The following is a 27,637-nucleotide window of genomic DNA, read 5'->3' on the forward strand; positions in this document are numbered from 1 at the left end:
TAAAAATACTTAAGTTAGCACAGTATGTACAAATGCCCGAGGGGCACGGAAAACCATATACTCTAAAAGTGGAATGTGAAATTCCTAGCAGGTAAGTACAATACTAATAGCTTTTGGAATCGCTAGGACTTGACTAGGGAATCGTTAGATTACGACTAGGAGGCCTAGGGGACTCGGGTGCAGTGTGTGCACTCTCACGCGAGATGCGGACAAAAGTCTATGGTAGCTAGGAAAATAGAAAGTTAGTGTTCTCGGGCGAACCCGACCTGGTAGGGAGAAAACGAAGATAGATTCTGACCCTTGGATAGTGAGGCTATGCTGGGGCACCGAAATGCCGAAGTTACCTAGCCCAGGGGCTGCAGCTGCATAGGTCTGAAAAGACGTCGGGAATCCTCGTAGACGGACCAGGAGCCGGAAGAAAAGATGCTGGCCGGTGACCAGTGAAGAAAGTTCAGTTGGATCCAAGCCTGGATCTCGAAGATAGATGACACCTGAAAGCAGAGGGGACCAAGTTCGAGACTACTAGCCAGTAGTCAGTGGGCACCAGGAGGGCACCGGATGGTAGCCACCTTGACAAGGTGAGTGGGTGACGCTTGACTCGAAGATCTCACGGACCAGGAGGCGTTGTCGGCGACCAGGATGGAGGATCGAGCTGTCCCACGAAGATAGAAGCTGTCGGCGTCGCTGGACCCAGGATTGGGCAACAAAGCCTTGGCAAATTCAAGCCCACGCGGTGGACCTAAAATGGCGTCTGGAGTGGACCAGGAGGGTCCGGGGTGCCTCTCTTGAAAAAGGAAGCAAGGGCCAGCCTGGAGCAACCAGACCAGCAGAAGAGTTGTCGTCGGGCGTCGTTCAGAAGGCCACAAGCCAGCCGGCTAGTAGCCAAACAACGCGGTGCACAGCAAACAGCAGAAGGGCCCCACGCCGATCGTGGAGATGCAGGGAGGCTGACCTTGGGTGCTGGAGCTGCGCTGGGTCGGGGCTTCTCGGACCCCAAAGCACTCACCAGTGGAGGACACGGTGGGCTTGCAGTAAAGATGTCGTGCAGTCTTGGCGATCGTCGGTCCCTCGAGGTCTCGTCGCACTCACGGTTCTCAGCTTGGCTGTAGAGGTGAGTAGAGGTCAGAGGTGCCAGGGAAGCCGGGTCTCGTCGAGCTGGGTCGTCGGATTCGTGATGAAGGACTTGCAGCAGACCGCAGTGTTCTTTGGGATGGTGCCTGCGGATGCAGGGTGACTACTCCTTAGCCACAAGGGAGAATCTTGAAGAAGAAATCGTGAAGTCCTTTCGAAGAAAGTGGTATCTTGATTCCAAAGATGATCTAATTTGAACAGGGGGCCCGCTCCTATCTTTATACTAAAAAAAGGTGGCTGACCCGGTGACTAGGTCCTGCCTATGGGTGGGACCAGGAGGGGGGTGGTTACACCCCTCTCCCCTGCCGGACTTCCCCAGGCCAGGGGCTGGTGTGCCCCTGGAACTGGTTCTGACTGGCCTATGCGTAGTGAGCACCGGGGTGCCACTCAGCAGTCACCTTCCTGAAAAGCCCTGCCTACCCAGGATACACAAAACCATGTCTGGGACGGTGCTAGCACCGCCCCGGACAGGAAACCCTTTGTCCAGGCCTCCCTCGCTGGAAGGACTCCCAGCAGCAGGAGGTCAGACTCGTGTCTGTGGTGGCAGCATCCATTTTGTGGAGCTGAGGCTTCAGTTAACTTTAACCGGGGTTCACAGTTACATACATGTCGTGTCCCTCTAGAAGGGTGGAATGCTAACCCCGTCGCCAGAATTGGCGAGGGGTTAGTATTCCAATTCGTATGACACCTTACTCGACATGTTTTGATAAAGCAATACCAAAGTTAGCATTTAACCGCGAGGATTATAATGCACTTAAGAGTATATGGTATGCGATATCATGGAACAGCTATTAGGACTTGGTTCCGCAAGCTGCAGACAGGCTCAGCTCATGCCAGAGCACTATCTCACACGATTCCAAGCACTCTGCCTTCAGGATTGTCAAGGCCTGCCATAGGAGTGACTGATAGGAATCTGTGTGTCCATTTTAGGGTTAGGTATAGGTATACTACACCTACAGCAAAGGGTGATTACACGACTTTGCCCCAGCTGTCATGCAGCCAGTTGTGTCAAATTTAGGAGGCCAGCCAGGGGTGGCATAATACATGCTGCAGCCCCTGGCAGCCCTGGGTACACCTATGCCCCGAGTTACAGGGTCTGATAAGGTGGCCCAGTACCAATTGGTAGATGCACCTAGGGTACATGAGGTAATTTAGAAAGAGAACAGCCAGGCTGTGGGTCTGATTGGCAGGCCCACAGCCAGAGAAAGTCGTAAACCAGTGAAACAAAAGCAAAAAATCTGGGTGATCATAGGATTGCAGACCCTACTCTCCTACATGCACCGAGCAGGGGACATGCACGGGAGCGGGGCTTGGCTTGCATTGTGCAGTAATTAACTTTGGGACTGAGGGAATGTGTCTTACTGAAGGGCCATACAAACATCTGTGATCCCTTGTTGTAATACCAAAAGGACTAGGGACCATAAAAACCGACACAAACGTATGTGACACTGTCGGGGCCCGTTGATAATAAAACCCCGCTGTTGTGATCTGTATCGTGAAGAGGTCTCTAGTTTAGCCACATCCAACACCTACTTGTAAATACATACAATGGAAGTAAAATGGTACTTAATGGAAACAGACCTCTGTAATTTCTTTGCAGATGTTTAATTGAGCTGTGCACAGCGTACATCATTGGACAGTCATGTTTGTATTGGAGCAAGGGTTTGAGATCAGATAAAAAGTCAGCTGCTGTCAGAGTGTGCAGTGACAGTGTGCAGTGGAAGCATGCACTGCCTGTGGAGGTCCTACTTTACTGCATTACGATCCCAGAGCTTCCATCTGGGTATCAGGCACTCTTTGGGTGCCCATGTGTCTGCCTTACTTTATACATGGATGACAGTACTAAAATAAGAGCCAAGTGCGGGGAAAGCTGTTGCACCGCCTTGCCTGCAGGCCTTAGCACGGTTTATGACGCTCTTTGAACCCTACATTGACCTCACACCCCGCTGATGGGGGGTCTGACTAGCACGCTTCATGCAAGTGCCACATCTGGAAACACAGGGGTCCGAGGCTGCTTCTTCCAGACTTAAGCTGCCGCCTACAAGACTACCGCCGACGGTAGAGCAGAACCATGTTTTGTGGTATGACGCGTCAGCACTGCGTGATTGTGGACCGGTTTCGCATATAAATATTTTTACATACATGTATCATGTTATTTACTCCACAAGCATATTTCTTAGATCAGTTATACTTGCATAGTTTAATTTTTCGCTTTCTTGTCAGGCAGTTTGGCAAATATTACTTTCTTACACATGTTTCCTGTAGGTGGTCGGGTTCTTCTTTTCTTCCTGCCATAGCTCCAAGGACCCAGTGGTTACGTCCCCGTACCCATAATGACTGTCGCCACAGATGGAGACTTCTGCTGCTCCAATCATGGCCAGTACTAACAATGCGCAATGAAATAAACTCAGCAGAGAATTCCAGAAGGGTGTGTCTGACTCTGCAGGCCTTAACGTCCCTTGAAACATGGAAAACTGGCTAGTGCCTGCATACCTTTATTTTACTGCCAGTGACATATGTTAACCTAATAACCATGTTGAGTATGATTTTTTTCTGTGATATTTTGTTATGCTCTGAATTCCATGGTCAGAGTCCAGGTGGAGAAACCCCTTATTGCATTGCGTTTTCCCTCCGACATGTCCGACTGATGCAATACACACCATTGTCTCTGGCTGATAAAGCTGTAAGTTCCCATGCAGCGGGCCCGCCTTCCTGCAGGCTAGCGCACCAGAGACTGGCAGAGATGGGGGGGGGGGGGGGTTCCCGGCGCACAAAGGGAGTATTTATCCTCATAGCAGCAACAGACCAGAAGAAATGACCTTTGCAACTGACTCTTTAGGAACTGACTTCTGTGCCCTGAGCTCACAAACCGCTATCATCATCGTTTTTGATTAGCGAACATAGCGGCTAATGAAAGTGTAAATGACACGCAGGGTGAATAGGGCCTTTATGGCCGCCCTGGGGGCGTGGCCTTGGTCTCAGGGGCACTGGGCAGCACGGGACCAACTTGAAGCAAGAGGAACAAGTGCATTATTGCTTGTCAATAGACTGGACTGCATCTCATTACAGATGCCTGAGCTACGAGCAGAGAGTGAGGAGCAGAGAAAGGGCATCTGTTGTGCAAAGCGCAGGCACCCCTTGAAAATTCAATTAATTCAGGAAGTTCCTGCATCTTTCAGAAAAACGACCTTTCCTAATGTATTTAAGTTAATTGAGTAATTGCCGGGCACAAAGAAGTAAGAGGGCAGACTTTGCAAAGTATTCGTTCCGCGACTCTAAATGAAATCTTTGTTTTTCAAGTGTGGCTAGCAGTTTCTGTGATAGTGGTTTGTAAGAATGTTAACGAAATAAAGAACTTTGTCTCTGCAGTGGTGATTCATGGTGCAGCCCTGGTTCAAATTAGCAAACGGATAGAGAAGCCTCCCAACAAAAACAAGCACCTACGGGCACACGGACAGCGGAAGGGGGGCGGGAACGGACAGCGTGGGGGGGGGGGGGGGGGGGGGGGGGGTCAGCGGGATGGGGGGGCGGGCACTCACCTGGACTTCTTCCAGCGGCGGTCGGCCGCGGAATGGGAAGAAAACAAACTGACAACAAAAAAAAACCCCGCCCACGGCCGCGATGACGATCGGAGAGGGAAGAAATCGCGGGAACGCCCACGAATCTGGTCCGGCCATGACGGACAGATCTCTGTTCCAATGGCTAGCCTCCATTTATGGAGCTAGCCAATGGAAACAGAGGCAGGGACCAAAGCACTCTACTCTTCTCATGAGGTTTTCCCTGCAGCTGCGCAGTGCGCAGCTCGCCAGGCAAAACCTAAAAAGGATCCAGTGGCATGGGGAGCTTTCCTGGTGCCACTGTTTAACTTTTGTTTTCAATCGATTAGTATTCCCTTATCTTGGAAGGGGAGTATCATAGTACCGCTGTATAAAAAGGGCTCGAAAAGGTCACCTACTAGCTTTAGACAGATTACGCTGCTGGACGCTGCGGGCAAATTATTTGCAAAAAGTATACCCCAGCATTTGCAGCAGTGGGCCCAAGACCAGAACATCTTACCGCCAGAACAGGCAGGTTTCAGAAAGAACCACGGAACGCTGGATAACATCGCGGTCGTCCAGACCATCGTGGAGAAATATGTTTTCTCAAAAAGCATGTTAGTCTATACAGCTTATATTGATTTCTCCACGGCGTTTTGATAAAGTGGACCGTCAGACGCTGTGGATAAAGCTCTCTCATCTTGGTATGCCTTACCATCTCCTGGGCCTCATAATAGAATTACACACAGACACTTGGTGTCAAGTGATGATGGGTGGCTCGCAGGGGCTTTCCTGTAGGATTCATACACATAATGGTCTCAAGCAGGGTTGCCTTGTTTTCCTTCTATATTTATGACCTCCCCGAGAAATTAAACTCAGTGAAGGGGGATGCCCCTAGAATTGGTACAATTGCCATTGGCTCTCTACTATATGCAGATGATGATGCAATTTTCGATTGAACCCCCATAGCTTGCAGCGTCGTCTGGATGCCTTGACTAAATATGCGGAGGACCATTGCCTGAAAATCAATATTGCTAAAAGCAAAACTTTAGTCTTTCGTAAGAAAGATTTTAGAATAAAGAAAGGGTATAAGTGGCTGTTGGGGAAGGAAGAACTTGAACTGGTCAATACTTACCTGTATTTGGGGAAGGTTTTCTCAAAAAATGGGTGTGACAGAACACATCAAACGGCGTGTTGGTAAGGCCTCCCAGGCGGAGCTCTAAATAGATTTTTTAAGACCTGTGGGAGACGTCATTTTAATCACGTTCTGACAGTATTTAAGGTTAAAATTCCCCCGACATTAACTTATGCTGCAGAAGTTTTGGATAGGAATTACTGGCTCTCTTTTGATAAGGCTGAAGGCCGGTTTTTCTGTTTTCTGCCAAATTTGTAATTAAAATCCTTGGCTGCCCCACATGTTCTTCGTTTGGAATTCCATTTAATTTCTTCTTATACTTCTTCTTTGGCAGCGGTCCTGAGGTGGGGGAACTCCCTCTGTTGGGGGGGATGAGGGCACTCTAAGGGCCGCCTTGAAGTTGGAAATGTTTGTAAAATTAAAAGATAAATCAGCTTTTTTTAGATCATTCGCCCATGCAAACCATTTATTTGGGCTCATTTTAAATTGTGATTTACCCATGCTAAAGCCTGAATTGAAGTCATTTCTAAATAAGTCAGTAAGAACGATTAGTACAGCAAGAGATATAACTTTAAGTCATCTTAAAGTTCGCAACGAGGTGATCTGTGTGAGTGCGACTGGGAGCAGACCCCAGCCCTATCTTTCATTGAATGTCCCACATGGAATCCGAAGGCTAATACTTCTTTTAAGAACTAATCTGTTGCACCTGAGAGACGTAATTGGTATTTGGGAAAAAAGTCCTAGAGAGGAGAAAATTGGTGAACTGTATTGTTCCCAAATACAGGATCTCAATCATGTGCTATTTGTGTGTCCAGAACTTCTAAGGGCAAGGCGAATGTTTTTGAGACCCTCTTATCAAATTTAATATTCGTTCTGCTGAGGAGGCCCGATCTTGTGTTGTCCCCTCCAAATGAAATGATCTGCCATAGAACATTTCAAGTTTAAAAAAAATTCCTGGCTATTTATTAGAATTTCTGTTTTTCATTTAGTTGGTATGTATAATGTTATGCTGATTGCTTAAGGTAGAATTTTGTATTTGTTATAAAGCATGTTTCTTTTATTGTATTGGTGTATTTTTGTGGACCTCCGTTGGAGTTCCGTAACAAATAAACTAAAAAGAAAGGATAAGGATCAAAACACCTAATTGTATCACATCTTGTTAGCCAAACCTTTGTGCTTCCTCCCAGGTTGTGGAAGTGTGGTCAAGAAATGTGTACACGAATGATGGCAGGGTGTGGAATAAGGAGAGAGAGAGAAATGTTCCTGACAAAGAAGTTGAATGTGTGCATCAACAAATGGAGAACTGGAGAGTGAGGAAAGGTACTAATCACAAAGAAAAATCACATTCACTGTAAATGTTCTGTTCCTAAACACTTTGAAAATGTTGTGTTGAACTGAGACTCTTGTCTTTTTTTTATTTTCCCGCAAATTATGATAATTTGTTTTTCTTTTTGTTCTATGCCAAATATTTCTTTATCGAGATTTAGGTGTTGAATATGGGGGTTTGTATGTTGATTGTGGTTGCTTAAGTTTTATTTTGTTTGTGTTTAAATAAGCGATATATGTAAGGTTTACTTTGAATGTTATTAAGTTATAGAAGGTTGCGCTTGGGGGATTCCAAGGGTGACTGTTAGAGGACAAGTGCAGCGGGGTGTTGGGTATCACATTGCCTACACTGTGAATAACTGAACAAGAGCAGATGAAGGAGGGGTAAAATTAAAGGCAAGGGCACATCAAACAAACCAACAGCAGACCACTCTGAGGAAAAAAATCTCTCTCTCAAGACACTGTTTGATCATACCAGTTTAACATCAACAAAAATTATTTTTATTTTCTCATCACCAAAAACTTTCACTTTAACACAAAATTTGTAAATTTGAATAAAAATAAAATCCACCCAGGTCTAGTGCATAGGCATAAAATTAGTCCTATCTGAAACATTTGAGTGATAAGGAGGGAAATAAGGTAGGTGTAAAGCTTGACTACGTGAAAAGGATGTCCACCAACCTGCGCACAATTTCACATGTGCCATGGCTGCTCTTAGAGTCTTGCTATCACAACTTAATCATCTGTGCCATGTCCCACCACATGCTGGCTTAAGTTCTCAAACTGCCAATTGGTGAGTTACACACAACAGTGCTGTAACGAACAATGATGCCGTGTATACATACATTAGTGCATAAGAGGCTGTCATCTACGTCAGGCAGCTCAATGCTGGTTACACTCACAACTAATAAAGATATAATTCAAAAGTGCATATTAGCTACCAGTTACACATTGGACTAATCTCAGAAGCATTTAGCAAAAGGAAACCCCATCTAAGCAACATGTATTTTCCATTAACCTCTTTCCATATTATCAAACATACTTAGACTCAGTGTGCCAGTACAAAATACTAGGATAGGAGGGAAAAAAATCCTAAAACAAAGGGGATGCAAACTCAAACTATTTAGTAATATCGTGAAATCTCTTTATGGGTCCCATGTTGTAGAAGCTGATGTAACTGGCGTTCTTCACGAGACTACAGAGACCTGTAAACATTTCTCCACAGGGATTAATATTACCGCATGGCCAGCATAATATGAATTTAGATCATCACGAAAATATCTGTTCAAATGTTAGGCCCAGGAGACATCAGTATAAACTATCTTGCATCACTTGTTAAAAGACTAAGAAATGTTAAAGAACATGAAAGCCATACATACCTGTCTATGTCTCCTATTGTGCATGTGTGTGAAGAAGTCATATAAGGTGGCACAAATAGCATTGCAGTCTTTGCACCAATGGCTTCCCCCATCACAAAACTCATACATATTTGCTAGTGAGGCAACAGATTTAGATGGTTCTGTAGATTTGTGTTTCTCAGCAATTGTTTTTGCAGCCTAAATACAAAAAATATCTTGGTCAGAAGAATTATCAATACGTTATGTATAAGCTTTATTTCGACAACTTGTATCATAAATGCTATAAAAAGCACCAAGTATAAAAATAGACATTCATGCAGCAGCTTATTACAATAACAAAAACAAATTAATCATCATGATTTACGACAGTGAAAGAGCAATATATAATTCAGCAGATCTGTGTTAAAAAAACAATTGGCGCAACATTACAATATTAACACATACTGAAAACGGTGTGGAAGGGGAACGAAGAGCGTCACAGTATTTTCACATTTGAACCCTCTTTGGTTACTCCTAATGCTCAATGCCGAGCAGTCCTTTTAATTGCATTTTTCAACCCTCTCAGTGCATATGCATAGCAATTGAAGTAAACATGAATTGCCATCCTAAGGGCCCTAGGTCAACTGTGTATAAAAATCATCCTGCTAGATACCGTGATGTTCCTATCTGAGCCTTCCACCTTATAATCCATGTGTGACTTAAAAACTTGGCCACTACAGCCAAAGGGTGGTCTGGAATCCGATTTTAAAAGGCAGAGGGCGTCCCAATGGTTCCGTGTACCCAGTTGCCGGAAGAACGGTTTTAGCCCTTTGGACCTAGGTTTGGCATAAGCCTGGCAGACAAACATGACATAAGCAACGGACTCCACTGGGTCCTTGCAACTTGGGCAATCGCTTGGGGATAGATCGCGTCAATGCCAGTTAGCGGTTACCTCACAAACCAGAAGTGTGTCAAACCTAAAATGGATGTATAACACGCTGTCTCAAGGGACCTGAAACACAAGTTACTACTTGTGTAACATATAACTGTAAGAGATATTAGTTAGTGATAGATTCCTTACCTTCGAATATCCCCAGGCATCAAACTGGATCGGGAAAGTTTTTCGTAAGCAGTACCCCTGCGCGTTGGTAGGTGGCGTCATGCGGCTCCGCGTCCATCGCTGGAGTCTTAAGCGCCGAGATGACGTCACAGAGACTACTTAGGCGCCACCCATGAGCACGAACATCAGTTCTGTACACAATTTACCACACAAGGAACGCAGAGCCATGCAAGAAACTGACCACTGGTGCCATGAAATTAGGGCCCTGAAAGGGATGACCTTAACCCTAGAAATCAGTTTGCTGAACGGGGAGGATGGGTGGGGAGGTAAGGAATCTATCACAAACTAATGTCTCTTACAGATATATCGTTACACAAGTAGTAACTTGTGCATCTGAAAGAGACACGTTGGTGATAGATTCCTTACCTTAGAATAGATACCCCAGTAATACCAACCCCGGTGGTGGGTCTGCGAACAAGATTACACCAGAAAGTCACGGAGAACAGAACGGTCAAAGAAGCCGTCTCTCCGGACATGCCTGTCAAGGCAGCAATTCTTTGTAAACGTGTGCAGCGAAGCCCACGTAGCTGCCTGACAAATGTCCTGCAAGGGAACGCTGCCTCCCAAGGCAGTGGTGGCTGCTGTTGCCCTGGTAGAATGGACACGCAGCCCCACAGGAGGCTCCTTCTTAGCCAATGAGTAACAAGCTTTGATGCACAGAACAACCCACCGAGAGATGGTCCGTTTGTGCACGGGCCAAACTTTTTTGGCGCCCACATAGAACGAGTGATGGATTAAACCCAGATCAGTTGACTGGGGGTGAGAGTTTGATTTGCTCAAACGCTCCGTCCATCATCCCCTTTTGTATCGCTTTGTTCGCCCTAAGTTGGCAGGGTATGCTCAGACGTGAGTCCCTTGCTCACTTGGCCACTGGATTCAAGATAGCCTGGCTGATGAGGATTATGAATCCGAAACCGGTCCCAGGATGCTTGTTTCCAGTCCAGGGAAGACATGGCTTGGCAGTTCGGGCTGGGCTGTTCCCATGAGACACAGGGTGAGACTGATTTGCATATGGCCATGTCTGAACTGGGGTGGCTGAGTGAGCTAAAGAATGGTGATGGATTAAACCTATCAGTTGACTGAGGGTGAGTGTTTGATTTGCTCAAACGCTCCGTCCATCATACCCTTTTGTATCGCTCAGATAGAACGAGAGCACACGTTTTGGGTCCAGACGGTGGAGCCCCTCTTCCTCTTTTTAAGGATGCGCAGGTGGAAAGAAGGTGGGCAAAGTGATGGTCTGCCCGATGTGAAAGGGCGTGGCAACCTTTGACAAGAATGAAGGACGGGTCCTTAAAGCCACCTTGTCCGGATGAACAAAAAGGAAAGGAGGTTTGGAAGAAAGAGCCTGGAGCTCACTCACTCTTCTGGCAGAGGTGATAGCTACCAGGAAAGCAGTCTTGAGAGTGAGAAGACGCAAAGGACAGTTATGAAGGAGCTTGAAGGGAGCTCACATCAGATATGTTAAGACAAGGTTTAAGTCCCATTGAGGCATAATGAACGGCACGGGAGGAAACTTGTGCGTAATGCCTATCAAGAAACGGTTAACAACCGGAGACTTAAAAAGAGAAGGCTGATCCGGAAGCCGTAGGAAGGCCGAGATGGTCAAACGATAACCTTTGATAGTGCCCAAAGCAGAGCCTTGCTGGGCCAAAGAAAGAAAGAACAAAAGAACCGTGGAAAGAGGGGCAGAAAGGGGATCCACAGATTTAGTTGTGCACCATTCCACAAACTTGTTCCACCTGCAGGCGTATACCATATTAGTGGAGGGACGCCTGGCTGCCAGAATAAGATCACAGACTTCGGGCGGAAGATCGAAAGCTGTCAACTGTCGCTGCTCAATCTCCACATATGGAGGTGGAGGCTAGACGGGATCGGGTTGAGGAGAGTCTCCTGCTGCTGAGACAGAAGATCCTCCCGAAGAGGCAGTCGGATCGGGGGATAGATCGCCATGTTGAGTAGCTCGGGATACCAGTATCTCTGTGCCCAATCCGGAGCCACAAGGATTAATTAGGCTCGGTCGCGCCAATTCTTCTTCAGCACTCTGGGCAGAAGGGGTATAGGCGGAAAGGGAAAGGTGTACAACAGACCGCAGTTCCACTCGCGACGAAAAGCGTCACCAAGCGAGTGCCGCCTTGGAAAGTCCAACACGTAGAACTTATGACATTGCGCGTTCTATTTGGTGGCGAATAGATCTAACCAAGGCTCTCCCCACTGCTGAAAGAGACCTTGCGCCACGTCAGAGTTCAGACGCTATTCGTGATCGATCAAGCACTGGTGGCTGAGTTCGTCCTCCTTGGCATTCAGAGAACCTGCCAGGTGTTGAACCACCAAGGCAATGCCTTGATGTTCCACTCATGTCCAGAGTCGCAGAGCCTACCGACATAGGGTCCAGGACCCTGCCCGGTTTGAGGCAATACCACATGGCTGTGGTGCTGTCCGTGAACACCTGCACCACACTTCCCCGGACAGAGGGAAGGAATGCCTTCAGTGCAAGTCAGATCGCCCGAAGCTCCAAAAGGTTGATATGGAGCAGGGACTCCGCCGAAAACTAATGGCCTCTGATCTCTGACTCTCCCAAGTGACCTCCCTATCCCAGGAGGGACGCATCCTTAACCACTGTGTGCTCCGGTTGGGGAAGATAGAGGGATCTGCCAGTGACCCAAACGAGATTCGTGAGCCACCACTGCAATTGTCAAGCAGTGCCCTCAGAGATCTGGACATGATCGGACAGGTTGCCCGGATTCTGCGCCCACAGGAACTTCTGGTCCTACTGCAGAGCCCGCATATGCCATGCGACATGCTGCACAAGCAGGATGCAGGAGGCCATCAGGCCCAGGAGCCGGAGGGTCCTCCTGACTGAAACCCGGGATAGAGGCTGAAAGATCGGAATCGTAGCCTGAATATCCTAGACTCGCTGCTTGGGAGGATAAAATGGAAACCACGTTGAATCCAGAACCGCTCAGATGAAGGGGACCTTCTGAGAGTGACTCCTGTGCTACATCAGCACATTGATGGAGAACCCCAGCAAATGCAGGAGGTCGGCCGTAGTCTGAAGGTGGGTGACAACTGCCTGGGGCAAGCCCGCCTTCAACAGCCAGTCGTCGAGGTAAGGGAAGGCAAATCCCTGACCTGCGCAGGTAAGCTGTGACCACTGTCATCACTTTCGTGAAAACCCGAGAGGCGTTGGTAAGGCCGAAGGGGAGCACGGCAAACTGAAAATGCTCCTGGCCTACCGTGAACCGCAGCAAACGCCGGTGGGGCGGCAGGAGGGGGTGTGAAAATATGAGTTCTGCAAGTCCAAGATCTACAGATGGATCCCCACTGGATCCAGAAGGACGGTCACCCAGGCCCTCGTCAGCAGCAGACTGGACTATGGCAACACCCTCTACGCGGTAACCACAGCCAAACTCCAGAAAAGGCTTCAAAGCATACAGAACACCTCCGCACGCCTCATCCTCGACATACACAGCCACATCACTGCCCACCTGAGACCTGCACTGGCTACCAGTCAGCAAGAGGATCACCTTCAAGCTCCACACCCATGCTCACAAAGCACTCCACAACCCTGGACCAGCATACCTCAACTAACGACTCGCCTTCTAACCGCCAGCTTTGCCCCGCTGACCTCGCCACCGTTCCACTCATCCACCGGCAACAGATCATTCTCCCACCAAGACATGGAACACCCTCCCCAACCACCTGCGACAGACTCAGGACCTGCTGACTTTCAGAGGTCTTCTCAAGTTATGGCTGTTCGAGCAATAGCAGCATCTCTTCGTAGGGGGTCGCGAGGAAAGTAAGATCGCTCTTCACAAAGCAGACTTGCAGCTCTAGCTCTGCAGGTCTATGATTCAAAAGCAGTCAGTACAGCTCTGTATGGAGTGGAGTTGTGGTGATTCAATAAGATTCCGGACCTGAAGATCAGAGCACAAATTCTTAAGGGACCTTGTGATGCTGCCCCAATGCACCCCGCTTTCTCCCTTAATGCTTGATATGGGCAGGCGATCCATTGCTGATACAGCGAGGCTCCGCCCACTTAATTTCTGAGGTCGCATCAGGCTGACCGGAGAGCTCCTACCCTATGCGGAAGCCTTATCGGAGGTCATCTGGATAGACACGAGCAACAAGGTAGGCTGGATAACAAATGCTAGGAAACTGATGTCTGAACTAAGGCTTCAAGCTCTATGGGCCAAACAAGATCCACCCCGAAAAGAAGTGCTCAAGCACCTTTATTGGGAATGGGTGGAACAGCAAGAATCCAGCAAACCTAACCTGGGGAAGCTTACTACAGAATTTTACCCCCTCAAACAGACCCGATACCTGGAGCCCTACCTAGACATTAATCTGAAAGAGACATGTTAGTGATAGATTACCTACCTTAGAATATCCCCAGGCATCAGACTGGAACCGGAAAGTTTTTTGTCAGCAGTACCCCTGCGCGTCGGTAGGTGGCATTGTGCGGCTCCACGTCTGTTGCGGGCGTCGTAAGCACCAAGATGATGTCACGGAGCCTACTTAGACGCCACCCATGCGTGCTGATGTCAGTTTTTCTTTTTCCGTGCCAGCAAGCGCAGATCCGGTTAGAGCATGTACCCTAGTCACTTTTTGACGAACTGTTTTGGGACTTTTTATCTCTACTTCTTTTGAGTCCTTGACTCCTGGTGCCTCGTAGGGATGCCTGGGTTTAAATCCTGCGGGGCCTGTCGCCGTACGATTTCAGTGGCCGACCCCCACAGCGTTTGTCTCTACTGTTTGGAGCGCGACCATGACTCCCAGTCATATTCTGACTGTCTGACTATGGCTCCGAAGGCTTTGCGGGAGTAGTCCCGAAAGCTGCTAGAAGCCAGGCAGTGGTCTCTGCGCCGTTAGAGGTCCAGGGACCGCTCAAGGGACTTCCTTCGGATCCATCACCATCGCTCCTCGGGGTCTAAGTCTTCACCCTCTGAATGGGGTAAGAGATGTCACAAGAAAAAGTCGAAGTGTGTTCACTCTCAGATGTCCCCCTTGTTGGTCTCCGAATGTGGACGAGGGGGACGGGGGTTCATCCCTCGCGGCTCCGTTGGAACCTAGGAGTCCCGCGGCCTACCTACCTTATACATGTCCGTCGGTGACTCTGGCCCAGGTGCAAGAGTTTCATGCCGCCATGGACTGCCTTTCAGACCTAGGGCTCCCACTGGCGTGCCGAAGGCCTGCGGTCCCTTTTGAGGGCCCTTGCTTGCTGCCGTCAGTTCTGGCCCTGGCGCCGCAAGGTCCTCCGCCAGCGGGCCAGGGTCCTGCCCCGGCGCCGCCGCGGGTCCCGTTTGTTCCGCCCTTGCTCGAATTTCCGGTCAATTTTTCTCCAGCTTGGGACCCTAATTGGGACATGGAGCCTGATCGGCGCCGTTCCCAGCGACGTTGGAGCACTTGTTTTCCCCTGTGCCTCTCCCACTGCTGCGGCCTGTCCCACGGGCTTTGGAGGAGGGGGTTGACTGGGAGGGTTCGAAAGACCCTCTTGCACGGTAGTGCGAGTCTGAAAATGAGTGGGTGGAAGACTCTTAGGACGTAGGCAGCCTTAACCTCTCCTCTGAGTCTGGATTTATGTCTCCTCCCGCAATATTGTAGGAGGGCGCCACGTATTCTATGGTGCTCCATAGAACAGCTAAGGGCCTTGACCTTGATCTGCCTACTGTCACTCACAAAACCAACCTCCTTACGGAGTTGCTTCAGCCGGCGGCAAGTTCTATGGAACTTCTGCTCCCGTTTAATGACGTCTTGATTTGCACCTGGTCTAGGCCAGCCACAGGGGGTTCCTGTGGAGAAGAACGTGGCCAGGTGTTATGGCCAGGTGTTATCGCCCGGCGCCGGGTGACCCGGCCTTCCTGACAAATCATCCTACTCTGGAGAGCCTGGTCATTCATCCACCCCGTCGGATAAGGAATCAAAAAAGCTGGAGCAGTTTGGCAAGAGGTTGTTTTCCTCTGCGAGTTTGGGGCTGCGGTCAGTTAACACTGCATGCCTTTTGGGCCGCTACTCTCACTCTGTGTGGAACACAGTGGAGCAGACCCTGGCGCAGATTCTGCAGCAGTGTCCGGAAGAGGTTCGATCTGTACTTTCCCAGGCTGTGGTTGAGGTAAAGGATGCCGCAAAGTTTGCCATTCGGTGTGACCTGGACACTGCGAATTCTTTGGGGAGAGCGATTGTAGGAAGGTGGATACCTGACTATGGTTACCCCCAACTTTTTGCCTGGTGTTTTGCTGGTTTTTCGACTTAGTTGACCTGGGACCCTGCTATTCAAGGCCCCAGGCCTACTGCTCTCTCTCTAAAATGGATTCCATGTACCTTAAGTACATATCCAATTGGTACTGGGCCACCTTATCAGACCCTGTAACTCAGGGCATAGGTGTACCCAGGGCCTACCAGGGGCTGCAGCATGTATTATGCCACCCCGGGATGGCCATCTAAATCTGACACAACTGGCTGCACGACAGCTGGGGTAAGGTGGTGTAATCACCCTTTGCTTTAGATATAGTAAACCTATATCTAACCCTAAAATGGACACATGTATTCCTATCAGTCACTCCTATGGCAGGCCTTATCAATCCTGAAGGCAGAGTGCTTGGAATCGTGCGAGATGGTGCTCTGGCATGAGCTGAGCCAGTTTGCAGCTTGCGGAACCAAGTCCTAATAGCTGTTCCATGATAACGCGTACCATATACTCTTAAGTGCATTATAATCCTCGCGGTTATATGCCATCTCTGGTATCGCTTTATCAAAACATGTCGAGTAAGGTGTCATACGAATTGGAATACTAACCCCTCACCAATTCTGGCGACGGGGTTAGCATTCCACCCTTCTAGAGGGACACGACATGTATGTAACTGTGAACCCCGGTTAAAATTAACTCAAGCCTCAGCATCACAAAATGGATGCTGCCACCACAGACACAAGTCTGACCCCCTGCAGCTGGGAGTCCTTCCAGCGAGGGGAGCTTGGACAAAGGGTTTCCTGTCAGGGGCGGTGCTAGCACCATCCCAGACAGGGTTTTGTGTATCCTGGGTAGGCAGGGCTGTAGAGGAAGGTGACTGCAAGTGGCACCCCGGTGCTCACTATGCATCTGCCGGCTAGAACCAGTTCCAGGGGCACACCAGCCCCTGAGCTGGGGAAAGTCCGGCATGGGAGAGGGGTGTAACCACCCCCCTTCCTGGTCCCACCCATGGGCAGGACCTAGTCGCGTGCCAGCCCCTTTTCCTAGTATAAAGATAGGAGCGGGCCCCCATCCAAATTAGATCATCTTTGAATCCTGAAACTACTTTCTACGAAAGGAACTCAAGACTTCTTCCAAAGATTTCTCCCTTGTGACTAATGAGTAGTCACCCTGCATCCGCAGGCACCATCCAAAAACACTGCGGTTTGCTGCACGTCCTTCCTCCGGAATCCGACTGGCCAGCATGACGAGACCCGGCTTCCCTGGCACCTCTGACCTCTACCCACATCGTCAGCTCAGCTGAGATCCGTGGGTGCGACGAGACCTCGAGGGACCGGCCATCTTCAAGACTGCACGACTCTTGCCTAGCACGACCGCCGAGGGATCCTCGAGTGAGTGCTTTGGGGTCCGAGAAGCCCCAACCCTGAGTAGCTCCAGCACCGAAGTTAAAGCCCTTCAGCATCCACCAGATCTGCGTGGGGCCCTTCTGCTTTTTGCTGCTCACCGCGTTGTCTGGCTACTAGCCCGCTGGCTTGTGGCCTTCCCGACGACGACCGACTACATCAACACCGCTAGTCTGGTTGCTCCAGACTGGCCCTTGCTCCCCGCCAAAAGAGGAGCACCCGGACCCTCCTGGTCCACTCCAGACGCCATTTTGAGTCCACCGCGTGGGCTTGAATTTGCCAAGACTTGTTGCCCCAATCCTGGGTCCAGCGACGTCGACAGCAGCAACCATCGTGGGACTGCTCGCACCTCCATCCTGGTCGCCGACAACGCCTCCTGGTCCGTGAGGCTGCAGAGCCCAGCGTCGCCCACTCACCTGGTCGAGGTGACTCCATCCGGTGCCATCCTGGTGCCCATCTAATCACTGGCTAGTGATTCAGAACTTGGTCCCCTCTGCTTACAGGTGTCTTCCCTCCTCGATCCAGGCTTGGATCCATCCGAATCTCTTCACTGGTCGCCTGCCAGCAACAACTTCTTTCAGGCTCCTGGTTTGTCAACGAGGGTTTCCGACGACACTTGAACCCTATGCAGCCGCAGCCCCTGGGCTAGGTAAACCGAGTACCCCGGTGCTCCAGCGTAGAACAACTCTCTAAGTGCCTAGATCCACTTTCGTTTTTGACCTACCTAGTCGGGTTCGCCCAAGAACACTAACTTTGCATTTACTAGTATCCATAGACTTTGTCCCGCATCCCGCGTGAGAGTGCACACTCTGCACCCGAGTCCCCAAGGCCTCCTGCTAGTAATCTGAAGGTTCAGTAGTCCAGTCCTAGCGATTCCAAAGCCTATTAGTACAGTACTTACCTGCTAGTAATTTCGCATTCCACTTTTGTAGTATATGGTTTTTCGTGCCCCTTGGGCATTTGTGTAAATTGTGCAACTTGAAGTATTTTCATAAGAGTTTTGTTGTGTGCTTAGTACCCTGTCCTCATAAAGAGTACAGGGCTGTTGTGATCTAATAAATACACTGTTTATTTTCATAACACTTGTGTGGTGTCCTTTCACTTGGTGTTCAAGTGGTATATGTGATGGTATAACAGCTGGCTTAACACGCCCTCTAGAGTTTAGCCCGAAGACTGCTCGTATCCATGCTACTAGGATAGCTGGTCTATCAAGGTTGACTTACAACCAATCATCAATAAGGGTTGTCTGGACTGATACAAAGTGCTCACTAGAATAGTGAACATTATATATCAGGCCAACTTCTCACATTGGTGGCAGCGGTGGGATTTGAGCTTGCTGTTGTTTTACCACACGTATCCTAAGAATATCATTTTGAAAGATCACATAAGTATTTAGGTACATATAACTTAGCTTAGAATACTCTGAGTTCTACTGAACCAGCTGTTGTAGTTCAACAGGGCCTAGCACACCCCGACTACAACTCTTAGCAAGGGATCAGTAGGCAAACAAATAGTGTAGGTAGGTGCATCACTTACACCACACTAGAAAAGCATGTCAGACAAAGGAGGAAACTCTGAGTCTCCCCTTGTGTCAGTTGACCCTCCACAGGTCATGTCCAGATATGCAGCTCTTAGCTTCCAGGAGATGAGACAATTGTGTGCCTCCAGGAAGCTAAAACAGGGTTCTAACCCTACCATTCCCTTTCTGATTGGTCTCTTAGAGACTTATGATGCCAGAAGAACTACTAACCCATATTCTTCTAATCCAGATGGGAATATGCCCCCCTTAGAGGGAACAACTGGTGACCCTGACCGCCACCTCCAGGCAGCAGATGATGCTGAGGAGGAAGAGGAGTTATAAGGGGATGAGGCAGACAAAGGTCAGGTAGAAGTCAGTAGACTCACTAGGACCAACTTAAGTAGGCATGAGAATGGATTAGGGGGACCCCCAGAGCCACTCTCAGGCAGACTTAACATTGGGAATGGACGAGTTAGGTCTCTATCCAGAGGCTCTAACAGATCCATTCGAACCAATGGCTCTCAGACCTCTTCTCATAGAGGGATGTCATCCCCTAAGAGAAGGGAGCATGAAGCTAAGATGAGGGAAGCCAATCTGAGGATTGAAAGGGAAGAACTTGCCCTGGCCAAAGAAAGGCTTGCCTTTGCTAGAGAGCAAAAGTTAAGTGGACTAGATTTCACTGGTGGCAGCATTCTCCCAAGAGAAAAAGACAGGAGGAAGAAAATATCTTGTTTCCAAGATGGTCCAGCTTTTTTGATTCCCCATCAGGTGGTGTGTTAGGGAATGTGCCTTTGGATGTGGAGACTTGGACCACCAAGCTCTCAGGGGTGGGATGATGGGAGAGGAAAGTGGGGTCGGCCAGAGCCAGGCGGTGGTGTTGGGCAATCATCCTATCCACAGGAGCCCCTGTGTTGGGCCTCGACCAGGTGCCCAAAAGGATGTAGGTGAGGGCTTCATTGAACAGCAGCAGGGACTCTGAAGAGGAGGTTAGTCCTGACTGCCACCGTAGGTAGCTCGAGGTTGAGCATCTCGGCTGCCCTACGCAACACCACTGCACAAGACGCTCCCTCCTCCGTAGCCTCGGTAGGAGGAGACAAGATACCAAGGTCTGGGGAGTTATCCAGACCACTATCTTCCCCCACTCTCTCCAGTCTGTATCATATTCTAACTGGTCAGTCACATGGTCTCCAGACCCCTCCCAGTCCTCTTCACCCTCCTCTAGTTGCCAATCTGGCCTGAAAGGAACACCAGGGTAGAACAAGGGGGGCACAAAAGTACCCACCGGCGCCGGTCAATGCTGGTCCGGCTCAGTGTTCACATCAGGATGGAGGCAGTGGTTGACGCCGGCTGGGTGCCCAACCGGCGTCAGCTGCGGACGTGGTGCCGGTGGAATTGGTGCTGGGGGAGGTGTAATCAGATCGACCGGTGCTGATCGGATGCAGACCTGGATTCAAGGGGACCCTGCGGTGCCAGAGCCGACTGCGTCGAGGGCCCAGGGCCCCCGACCGAGTCTGCGGGGCCCGACGGCACACCGGCGGAGTCAGGCTACCCAAAGATGGCATGCATCGTTTCGTAAAAAGTGCAGAGCTTGGCAGAGGTCGCTCCGGGTCCCGGGACGGGAGGGAAACCCCGAGTCTACCCTTCAAGCTCTGCAGGGGGCGCTGCAGGAGGGGTACCACCCGCATCCCTTGTTGAGTAAGCCAACCAACGGGGAAAAGTCGAAGAACGATGACGTTTCTTCTTGTGCTTCGACTTACCTGAGGAGTGCGAAGACCTTGAAAAAGACTGGTGGTGGTGGCTCCGCAACAGGTCCCTAGACCTCCCACACGACCGGGACTTCGAACGAAAGGGAGCCAACTGCCGGGCCTCTAGGAGCTTTTGATCCGGCAGTCGGAGCACGACTTCGGATCGCGGTTGCCCTCCAGGTAAAAGAGGCACACGCGGTGCGGATCAGTCACTGACATCAGCCGGCTGCAGGAACCGCAAGCCTTGAAACCGGGCATCCCTGGTGTGCACCAGGAGCCGAAGACTCAAAAATGGTGTCGACAAAAGTCATCAAAAAGTGACTGGAGGTACAGCTCTTTCCGGATCTGTACTGGCTGTCACACAAAAATGAAAGAAACGAGGGCGGCGCCTAAGAAGCTACTGCGACGTCATCCCGGCGACTACGAGGCCAACAACGAACACGGAGCCAACCGATGCCACCTTTCGACGTGCAGGGGTACTGCTGATGAAAATATTTCCGGATCCAGTCGGACGCCTGGAGGTAATTCTAAGGTAAGGAATCTATAACTAATTGGCTCGGAGTTATCGAATAGTTTCTTACCTGTCGGTGTAGTTTTGCAGCTTGAAGATCTTTCTGGATTCACTATGCTGTGCATTATTCCGCGGTCTAGTGGTTGGGTCCGGAATCGTGGTCTTTTTTTTCTCTCTTTTTTTTTTCATAGCCCAGGTGGGCGTCTACGTCCCACCTTTTGATGTCCTTCCTGTGACGTCGGCACGCTTCCTGCGGAAGCTCCCACCTTTGGGCGACATCTTCGGATTCTTTTTTTCTTGTTCTTGTGTCATATCCGTTATTCGTTTTGCAATGTTTTCAAGTTCTTCCTTAAGTAAAGGAATTTCCGCTTTGTCTGTATATTGTCCTTGTATTTCCTCCTCCTCCTGCCTCATCTTTCTGGCGGAGGTGGGTGGGTTCGATAGTGAATCCAGAAAGATCTTCAAGCTGCAAAACTACACTGACAGGTTAGAAACTATTCGTTTTGCAGCGTAAATCTTTCTGGATTCACTATGCTGTGCATAGACTTTGTAGCGGTTAGTTATGTTTGCGGCGGCTGGGTGGAAGATGAGCATTGGTTGTTGAATATATGTCGAAGAACTTTCTGTGCTACATGTGCTTCCTTGTTAATTTGCATATCCACGAAGTAGTGCTTAGTGAATGTGTGCACTGAAGCCCATGTTGCTACCAGGCATATGTCTTGAATGGGTGTATTAGCCAGGAAGGCTATTGTTGCTCCCTTTTTCCTGGTAGAGTGCCTGTTTGTGGCAGAATTGTATCGTTTGTGCGATCCATGGTGCAATGGTGACTTTTGTTACTGGTCTACCCAGGAAACTGCTTGCGACGGACACAAAAAACTGCTTTGTTTTCCTGTGCTCTTTCGTTCTTTCCATGTAATGCATTACTGCCCTTCTGGCGTCCAGAGGGTGCAGTGCCCTCTGCGCTTGTGGATGGTTTATTGTGTTTTTATCTAGGAACCTGAATCAATATTGCTATTTTATGCCCTTGTACGGCTATAATCAATAATATCCATATAATGGCATAAGAATCAGATCCATATTTAAGTAAATAGCCCTTGTAGTCCAAGGCACGGCAGAAGCTACTTCCTTGGATTCCTAGAAGGCACGAGTTCTTTCGACACACCAAACCTCCAGCAACCTGGGAAATCCCCATTTGCATCCTGCGAGCACTGTAAGAACGGCCAGTTCTTAGTGACATCTTTATTGACGTCTTATGTCCAAACCTTACGTCAAATTCGGCACCTTTCAGGTATAAATATACCAACGTAGCCTTAAACAAACACGCGGTGGTGGTTTTGGAGCAGAGCAGCTATCTACTTGCCCGAGAGCCCAGCTGATGCGAGAGCCCACGGACGCTGCCCCTCCTCTTTGATGCGCTGAGAAAGACGCTGTCTTTTTCTCCAGCAGAGAAAATCCAGCTACGGCGTTTCCAGCCTACCCTTGCGGGTTGCTGGGATATCGAGTCCTGAGGAAAGAGATACCAGACCTCCTACATTCTATTCCCAAGGTACGGTGCTGACTAAACCCTTAAAGAGAATTCTTGAATCAGATTCTTGGCAAAACCAACTTAACTTAAACTGCTACTTACTTACTCCTTCCCACATATTAGGCTTAGGTCAGGTACACCGGGGTAGGCGTATTTTAGAAGCACCAGTTGAGTTCGTTAGTCAATGTATATATGTATGTATATATTTTATCCATTTTAAAGTATCTTATGGCTAAGAAACCATATCAATGCTTTTACAGTATTTCATAATACTCCTTTTACTGTACGCACTTTACTTTACATTAAGTATTGCAATTGTGGCAATTCATTTCTCTTGCATGAGAAGGAAGACTGCTCAATAAATTATACCTTTTATTGAAAACGCTCGTCTATCTCTTCTCTGCACTCTGGTGAAACTAACAACGCACAATTGACTGAGTAAAATAGCTGTCTATTGTTTTCACACGACTCTAGAGATATACTCTTATTCTGAGGGAGCAAAGTTGTCATGTTATATGGTTGTCGGAAGCTAATTCCTTCTTGTCTATCCAGGGAGGTTAAACTCCTCCTCGTTTATTCGAGAAAGTTCTAGTGACCTCTGAGCTAGCTGGCAAACCTTAAGTCTAATATAGTCAGTAGAGACCTAGTCGACCCCAGTCCTACGTCTACACTGCTGAATATATTATTCCAATGCACAGAGCCTATTGGGAATATAGGAACTACACTACAGGTTTCTGAAAGAAGCTTGGTATCTGTATTGTTTGGTTCACGTGAAAACTTGACACCACCTTTGGCATAAAGTGTGGGTCTGTTCTATTACCACCCTGTCATTGTGAATTTGGATGTAGGGTTCTTGTAGCGTTAGTGCTTGCAGATCGCTTACCCTGCGTAGCGAGGTGATTGCCACTAGAAAGGCTGTCTTCATCGTGAGCATTTGTAGTGAGGTGCTTTCGTAAGTTCTGGTGGCGGCATCCTTTTTGGTGGTGCAATCCTTTTAGCCCCTTCCAGGTATCGTTTTACCACTGGAGATGTAAAGAAGCTCTTTCCTGTCTCTCCTCTTGTGTAGGCTACTATCGCTGCTAGGTGTTCTCATAGGTTGAACTTACATTTGCTTTTAGCAGGTGTGTTAAGTATTTTAGCACTATTGATTCGTTTGTCTTTTTCTTGTGTAGCTTTTCCTTGATGCATCATTGTGTGAATCTCTTCCATTTGCAACATAGCACCTACGTGTGGTAGGTCTTCTTGCCTCTCATAGCGCCCGCAGTGTGCTCTCCAGCAGTTTCAGGTGTGCAAACTCTAGGTCTTCAGGAGCCATGCAGCTAGGCAGAGGCTCTCTGGCTGGAGTACCTCTCCGTTTTGCATGGAGAGTAGGTCTTTTCTTTTCCTGAACTTGTGACGTGGTCCCTGCGCCATCTCCACTATTTGTGAGAACCAGGACTGCTTTGCCCACTGTGGTGCTACCAGGATCAGTGTCATGTTGCTGGTTCTGCATTTGCTGAGTACCCTGTGTATCAGTGATATCAGGGGAAAAGCGTAGGCAAATGTTTTCGACCAGCTTATCCATAGGGCATTCCCTTGGGATTGTTCCCTTGGTTGCCTGGATGCAAAATATCGGCATTTCGCATTCTGGTGTGTTGCCAATAGGTCTATTGTTGGTGTGCCCCACTTATTGAATAGAATTTGCATTGCTTGTGCATTGAGCTCCCACTCGTGGGATGCAGATGTCTGTCTGCTTGAGCCGGTCTGCCTCCACGTTGTCCTTTCTTGGTAGATGTTTAGCCAAGAGGTCTATTCTGAGTGGGATGGCCCATCTCCATATCTCCTGTGCTAGGTTCGATAGTGCCACTGATTGTGTTCCTCCCTGTTTGTTGATGTACAACATCGTTGTTGTGTTGTCTGTTTGTAACACTCTCTGGTTGTACAGTTGTTTCTGGAAGGCTTTTAGGGCAAGGAACACGGTCTTTAGTTCCAGGTAGTTAATGTGTCTGATTGCATCAGTTGGAGTCCACAGACCCCTCTCTCACCTTGAGCTGGTTCATGTGCGCTCCCCATCTCCTCTGGGATGAGTCTGTGGTGATGGTCACTGTTGGGTTTGGTGGTGTTAAAGGCTTCTGCTCTGTTATGTTCTCCTTGTTCCACCACGTTATCTCCTCTTGCACTGCATGCGTAACAACCACTAGATCTTCCCAACTTCCTGTAGCTTGCGACCATTGTTGCTGCAGCCATTCCTGGAATGGTCTTATGTGGAGTCGTATATTGGGGACTAGGTGTACGCAGGACGCCATCATTATCACCATGATCTTGCTCGCTGTCCTCACTGTCAGAGCTTGCCCCTTCTGGTACTGACGTGTCTCCTTCAGCAGGGCAAGTGTTCTCTTGTCGCTGGGGAACACCTTGTTCTGTATGGTGTTGATCTGCGCGCCTAGGAAGATCTTCACTCGTTCTGGTTCCATTGAGGATTTGGCCAAGTGTATTGAGAATCCCAGGTCTGTCAGCGTTTCTGTGACCCGCTGTGCATGTTGTTTGCATTGTTTGTAGGAACTTGCTTTTATTAGCCATTCGTAGAAGTAGGGGTATACAATATTCCCTTCCCTCCGTCGGTGCACTGCCACGGCTGCCAGACATTTGGTGAAGACTCTTGGTGTGGATTTTAGTCCGAAGGCCAGGGCTGTGAACTGGTAGTGTGCTTTGTCGTTAGCAAATCTCAGTAGATGTTTGTGCTGCCTGCTCATGGGAATGTGTAGGTAGGCGTCTTTGAGGTCTAAGGCGGACATTAAGTCTCCGTCCCTCATCTGAAGAATGACTTCTTGTAGGGATGTCATTTTGAATTTTTGTGTCTTTATGTATTGGTTTAGGAACCGTAGATCCAGGATGGGTCTTAACGTTTCGTCAACCTTTGGTACGAGGAAGAAGTTTGAGTACACTCCCTTGTTGCTTTCTTTGAATGGTACTGTTTCTATGGCTTCCTTGTAAAGGAGTTCTTGTGCTTCCTCTAGGAGTAGCGCTAGTTCTTTTGTTGAGCGCGCCTTTCTTTTTGGTTTCCTGTTTGGTGGTTTCTTTTCCAGTTCTATGCAGTATCCAAACTGGTTTGAGTGAGGTGCAGGGTCTCTAAGAGGAAGCAGGCTTTTGGTTTTTCTTCCACCAATTTCACTCCATAAGCTGTTGCTGCATTCCTGATGACCATGTAGTAGATACCAATGTCATCTGGCGGCGAAGGCCTTGAAGGATATGTCTCCACCATCTCTTCCGGGATTTCGGCGTCAAGGTCCCGCCTATCCAGGCCCTGCGCCACTGAGGATGCAGAGCCCAAGCTGGTGTGCTGGTCTTCCTCGTCTTCCTCGTAACAGTATAGGCCCTCTTCCTCTTGGTGTTCTTGGGGCTCATGAGTTTTTGGCGGCTCTTCGGCGTCGCACTCCTCTTCGTCCTTAACGGTTGTCGTCGCCGGCTTCGACGGAATGGTAAACCTGTTCATCTGCTCGTCGAATTCCCTTTTCCTTTGCAGGATGTTATCCATTTCGGCCTCGGGCCTTCTCTTTTTCCTCCCCATCTCGGCGGCTTGTTCGGCGTCGAGTGTTTCAGATAATCTCTTCGACGTCGAAGTTGCCATCGGGTCCTTTTCTTTCGGCGTCGAGCGCGTCTTTTCGGGGACGTGTTTTGACGACCTAGGCTTTTCTTGTGTTTTCGCCGTCTGGGAGTCCTTTTCGAAGGATCTGCTGGGCTGTTTGTCCCTGGATGCAACTGCGGCTGTCGAAATACTCGGCGCCAGTGCACCTTTCATGGACTTAGACTCTGTTTTTCAAGAGTCTGTCAGGGTTTGTAGGGGTCGACGTCTCTCCTACCTCCTTTGTTGTTTTCTTATCGGTCTCAACGACCTTATATTCATCTGGTCCCCCGGCGATGTTGTCCTCTTCCTCACTGGAGAGGTCCAAGTCCCGAAGTGACGAAGGTTGACCTTGGCCTTGCATACTGTAGTTGGCTCTTCTCTGCCTCTCTCTCTCACACACAGAGCGTCTTCGGGGTAAAGACGGAGCAGGCGTTGCAATCCTTGCTCTCGTGGTCGGCAGGCAGATTGCAAACCTGGTGCTGGTCCATCTGCGCGTATTTGTGGTGGCAATTGCGGCAGGATTTGAAAGGTGTTTTGTCCATTCCTGCGCTCCGCTGGACGTCGAAGTTTCAGATGTTCTCCTCCTTAGTCGCCCCGGCTCAGTGGTCTTGTTTCTCGATGTATTCTCCAATCTTTTTCGGTAGATCTCAGCCTTTTTCCTCTTATTTTCTACAAAATCTCCGGAACCTCTCGGTGACTATCCAGACCCAACGGCAGAAAAAAGAATCTGAAGATTGTGCCCAAAGGTGGGACCTTCTGCAGGAAGAGCGCTGACGTCACAGGAAGGACACCAAAAGGTGGGAAGTCTATGCCCACCTGGGCTACGAAAAAAAAAAAGAATAGAAAAAAAGACTGATTCCGGACCCAACCACTAGACTGCAGAATAATGCACAGCATAGTGAATCCAGAAAGATTCACGCAGCAAAAATATATATGTATATATTAGTGTATACGCATATATTTTTTGTTAATGCTCCGGGGTCCCTGCACATGGGCGGGACTTTCAGTGCTTATCACTATTGAGGAGTATCCCCAGGAAAAGAAAATATTGAACACCAAAATGTAATTGCCCAACCTGGTTCCCACTCTTCGACAACCGATCACTAGCCACATACGCTTGTTTCCCAGAAAACTACTTCACCCGTTGCGGACTTTGCACATTGCCCGCTCTTGCTGCTTGAATTACTATTCTGTACATTATTAGCTCGGCACATCACAGCTGGACAAGGACTATTAGCTTCCATCGTTTGACAACTAGAACACTATTTTTGCATGCAGCATTTTGTGCATTGCCCGCATGTGCTGTTCAGGGAGCTATTTTGCACACTGCGGTTTCTGCACATTGTCGTTGACCACGGACCTCTCATCCAGTAGCCGTGGACCTCTCGATCTTAATTAACCCTTTTCTTATACATGATCCAAATGAGTTAACTAGAGTCCTGGTGTAAATGCAAACTGTCAACGGTGGTACACAACCATGGTTTTAACTTTGGAGAACTCGAATACTGCTGTTTTATCGTTGCAATGGTTTCAAGTAATCACACGAATAAAGATATTATAT

General features: G+C 48.8%; 1 protein-coding gene across 2 annotated transcripts in view; it reads right to left on the minus strand.

Moving 5' to 3' along the window:
- LOC147706833 (uncharacterized) overlaps positions 1 to 27,637 on the minus strand; it is a 461,037-nt gene that overhangs the window by 117,022 nt on the left and 316,378 nt on the right. For both annotated transcript variants that reach the window (XM_086925970.1, XM_086925971.1), the window contains one exon: positions 8,508 to 8,684. In XM_086925970.1, the coding sequence (XP_086782096.1) occupies positions 8,508 to 8,684 (177 nt within the window). The remainder of the gene's footprint in view (positions 1 to 8,507; positions 8,685 to 27,637) is intronic.

The sequence above is a fragment of the Lissotriton vulgaris genome, chromosome 6 (genome assembly GCF_964263255.1).
Source record: "Lissotriton vulgaris chromosome 6, aLisVul1.2, whole genome shotgun sequence".
Classification (NCBI taxonomy): Eukaryota; Metazoa; Chordata; class Amphibia; order Caudata; family Salamandridae; genus Lissotriton; species Lissotriton vulgaris.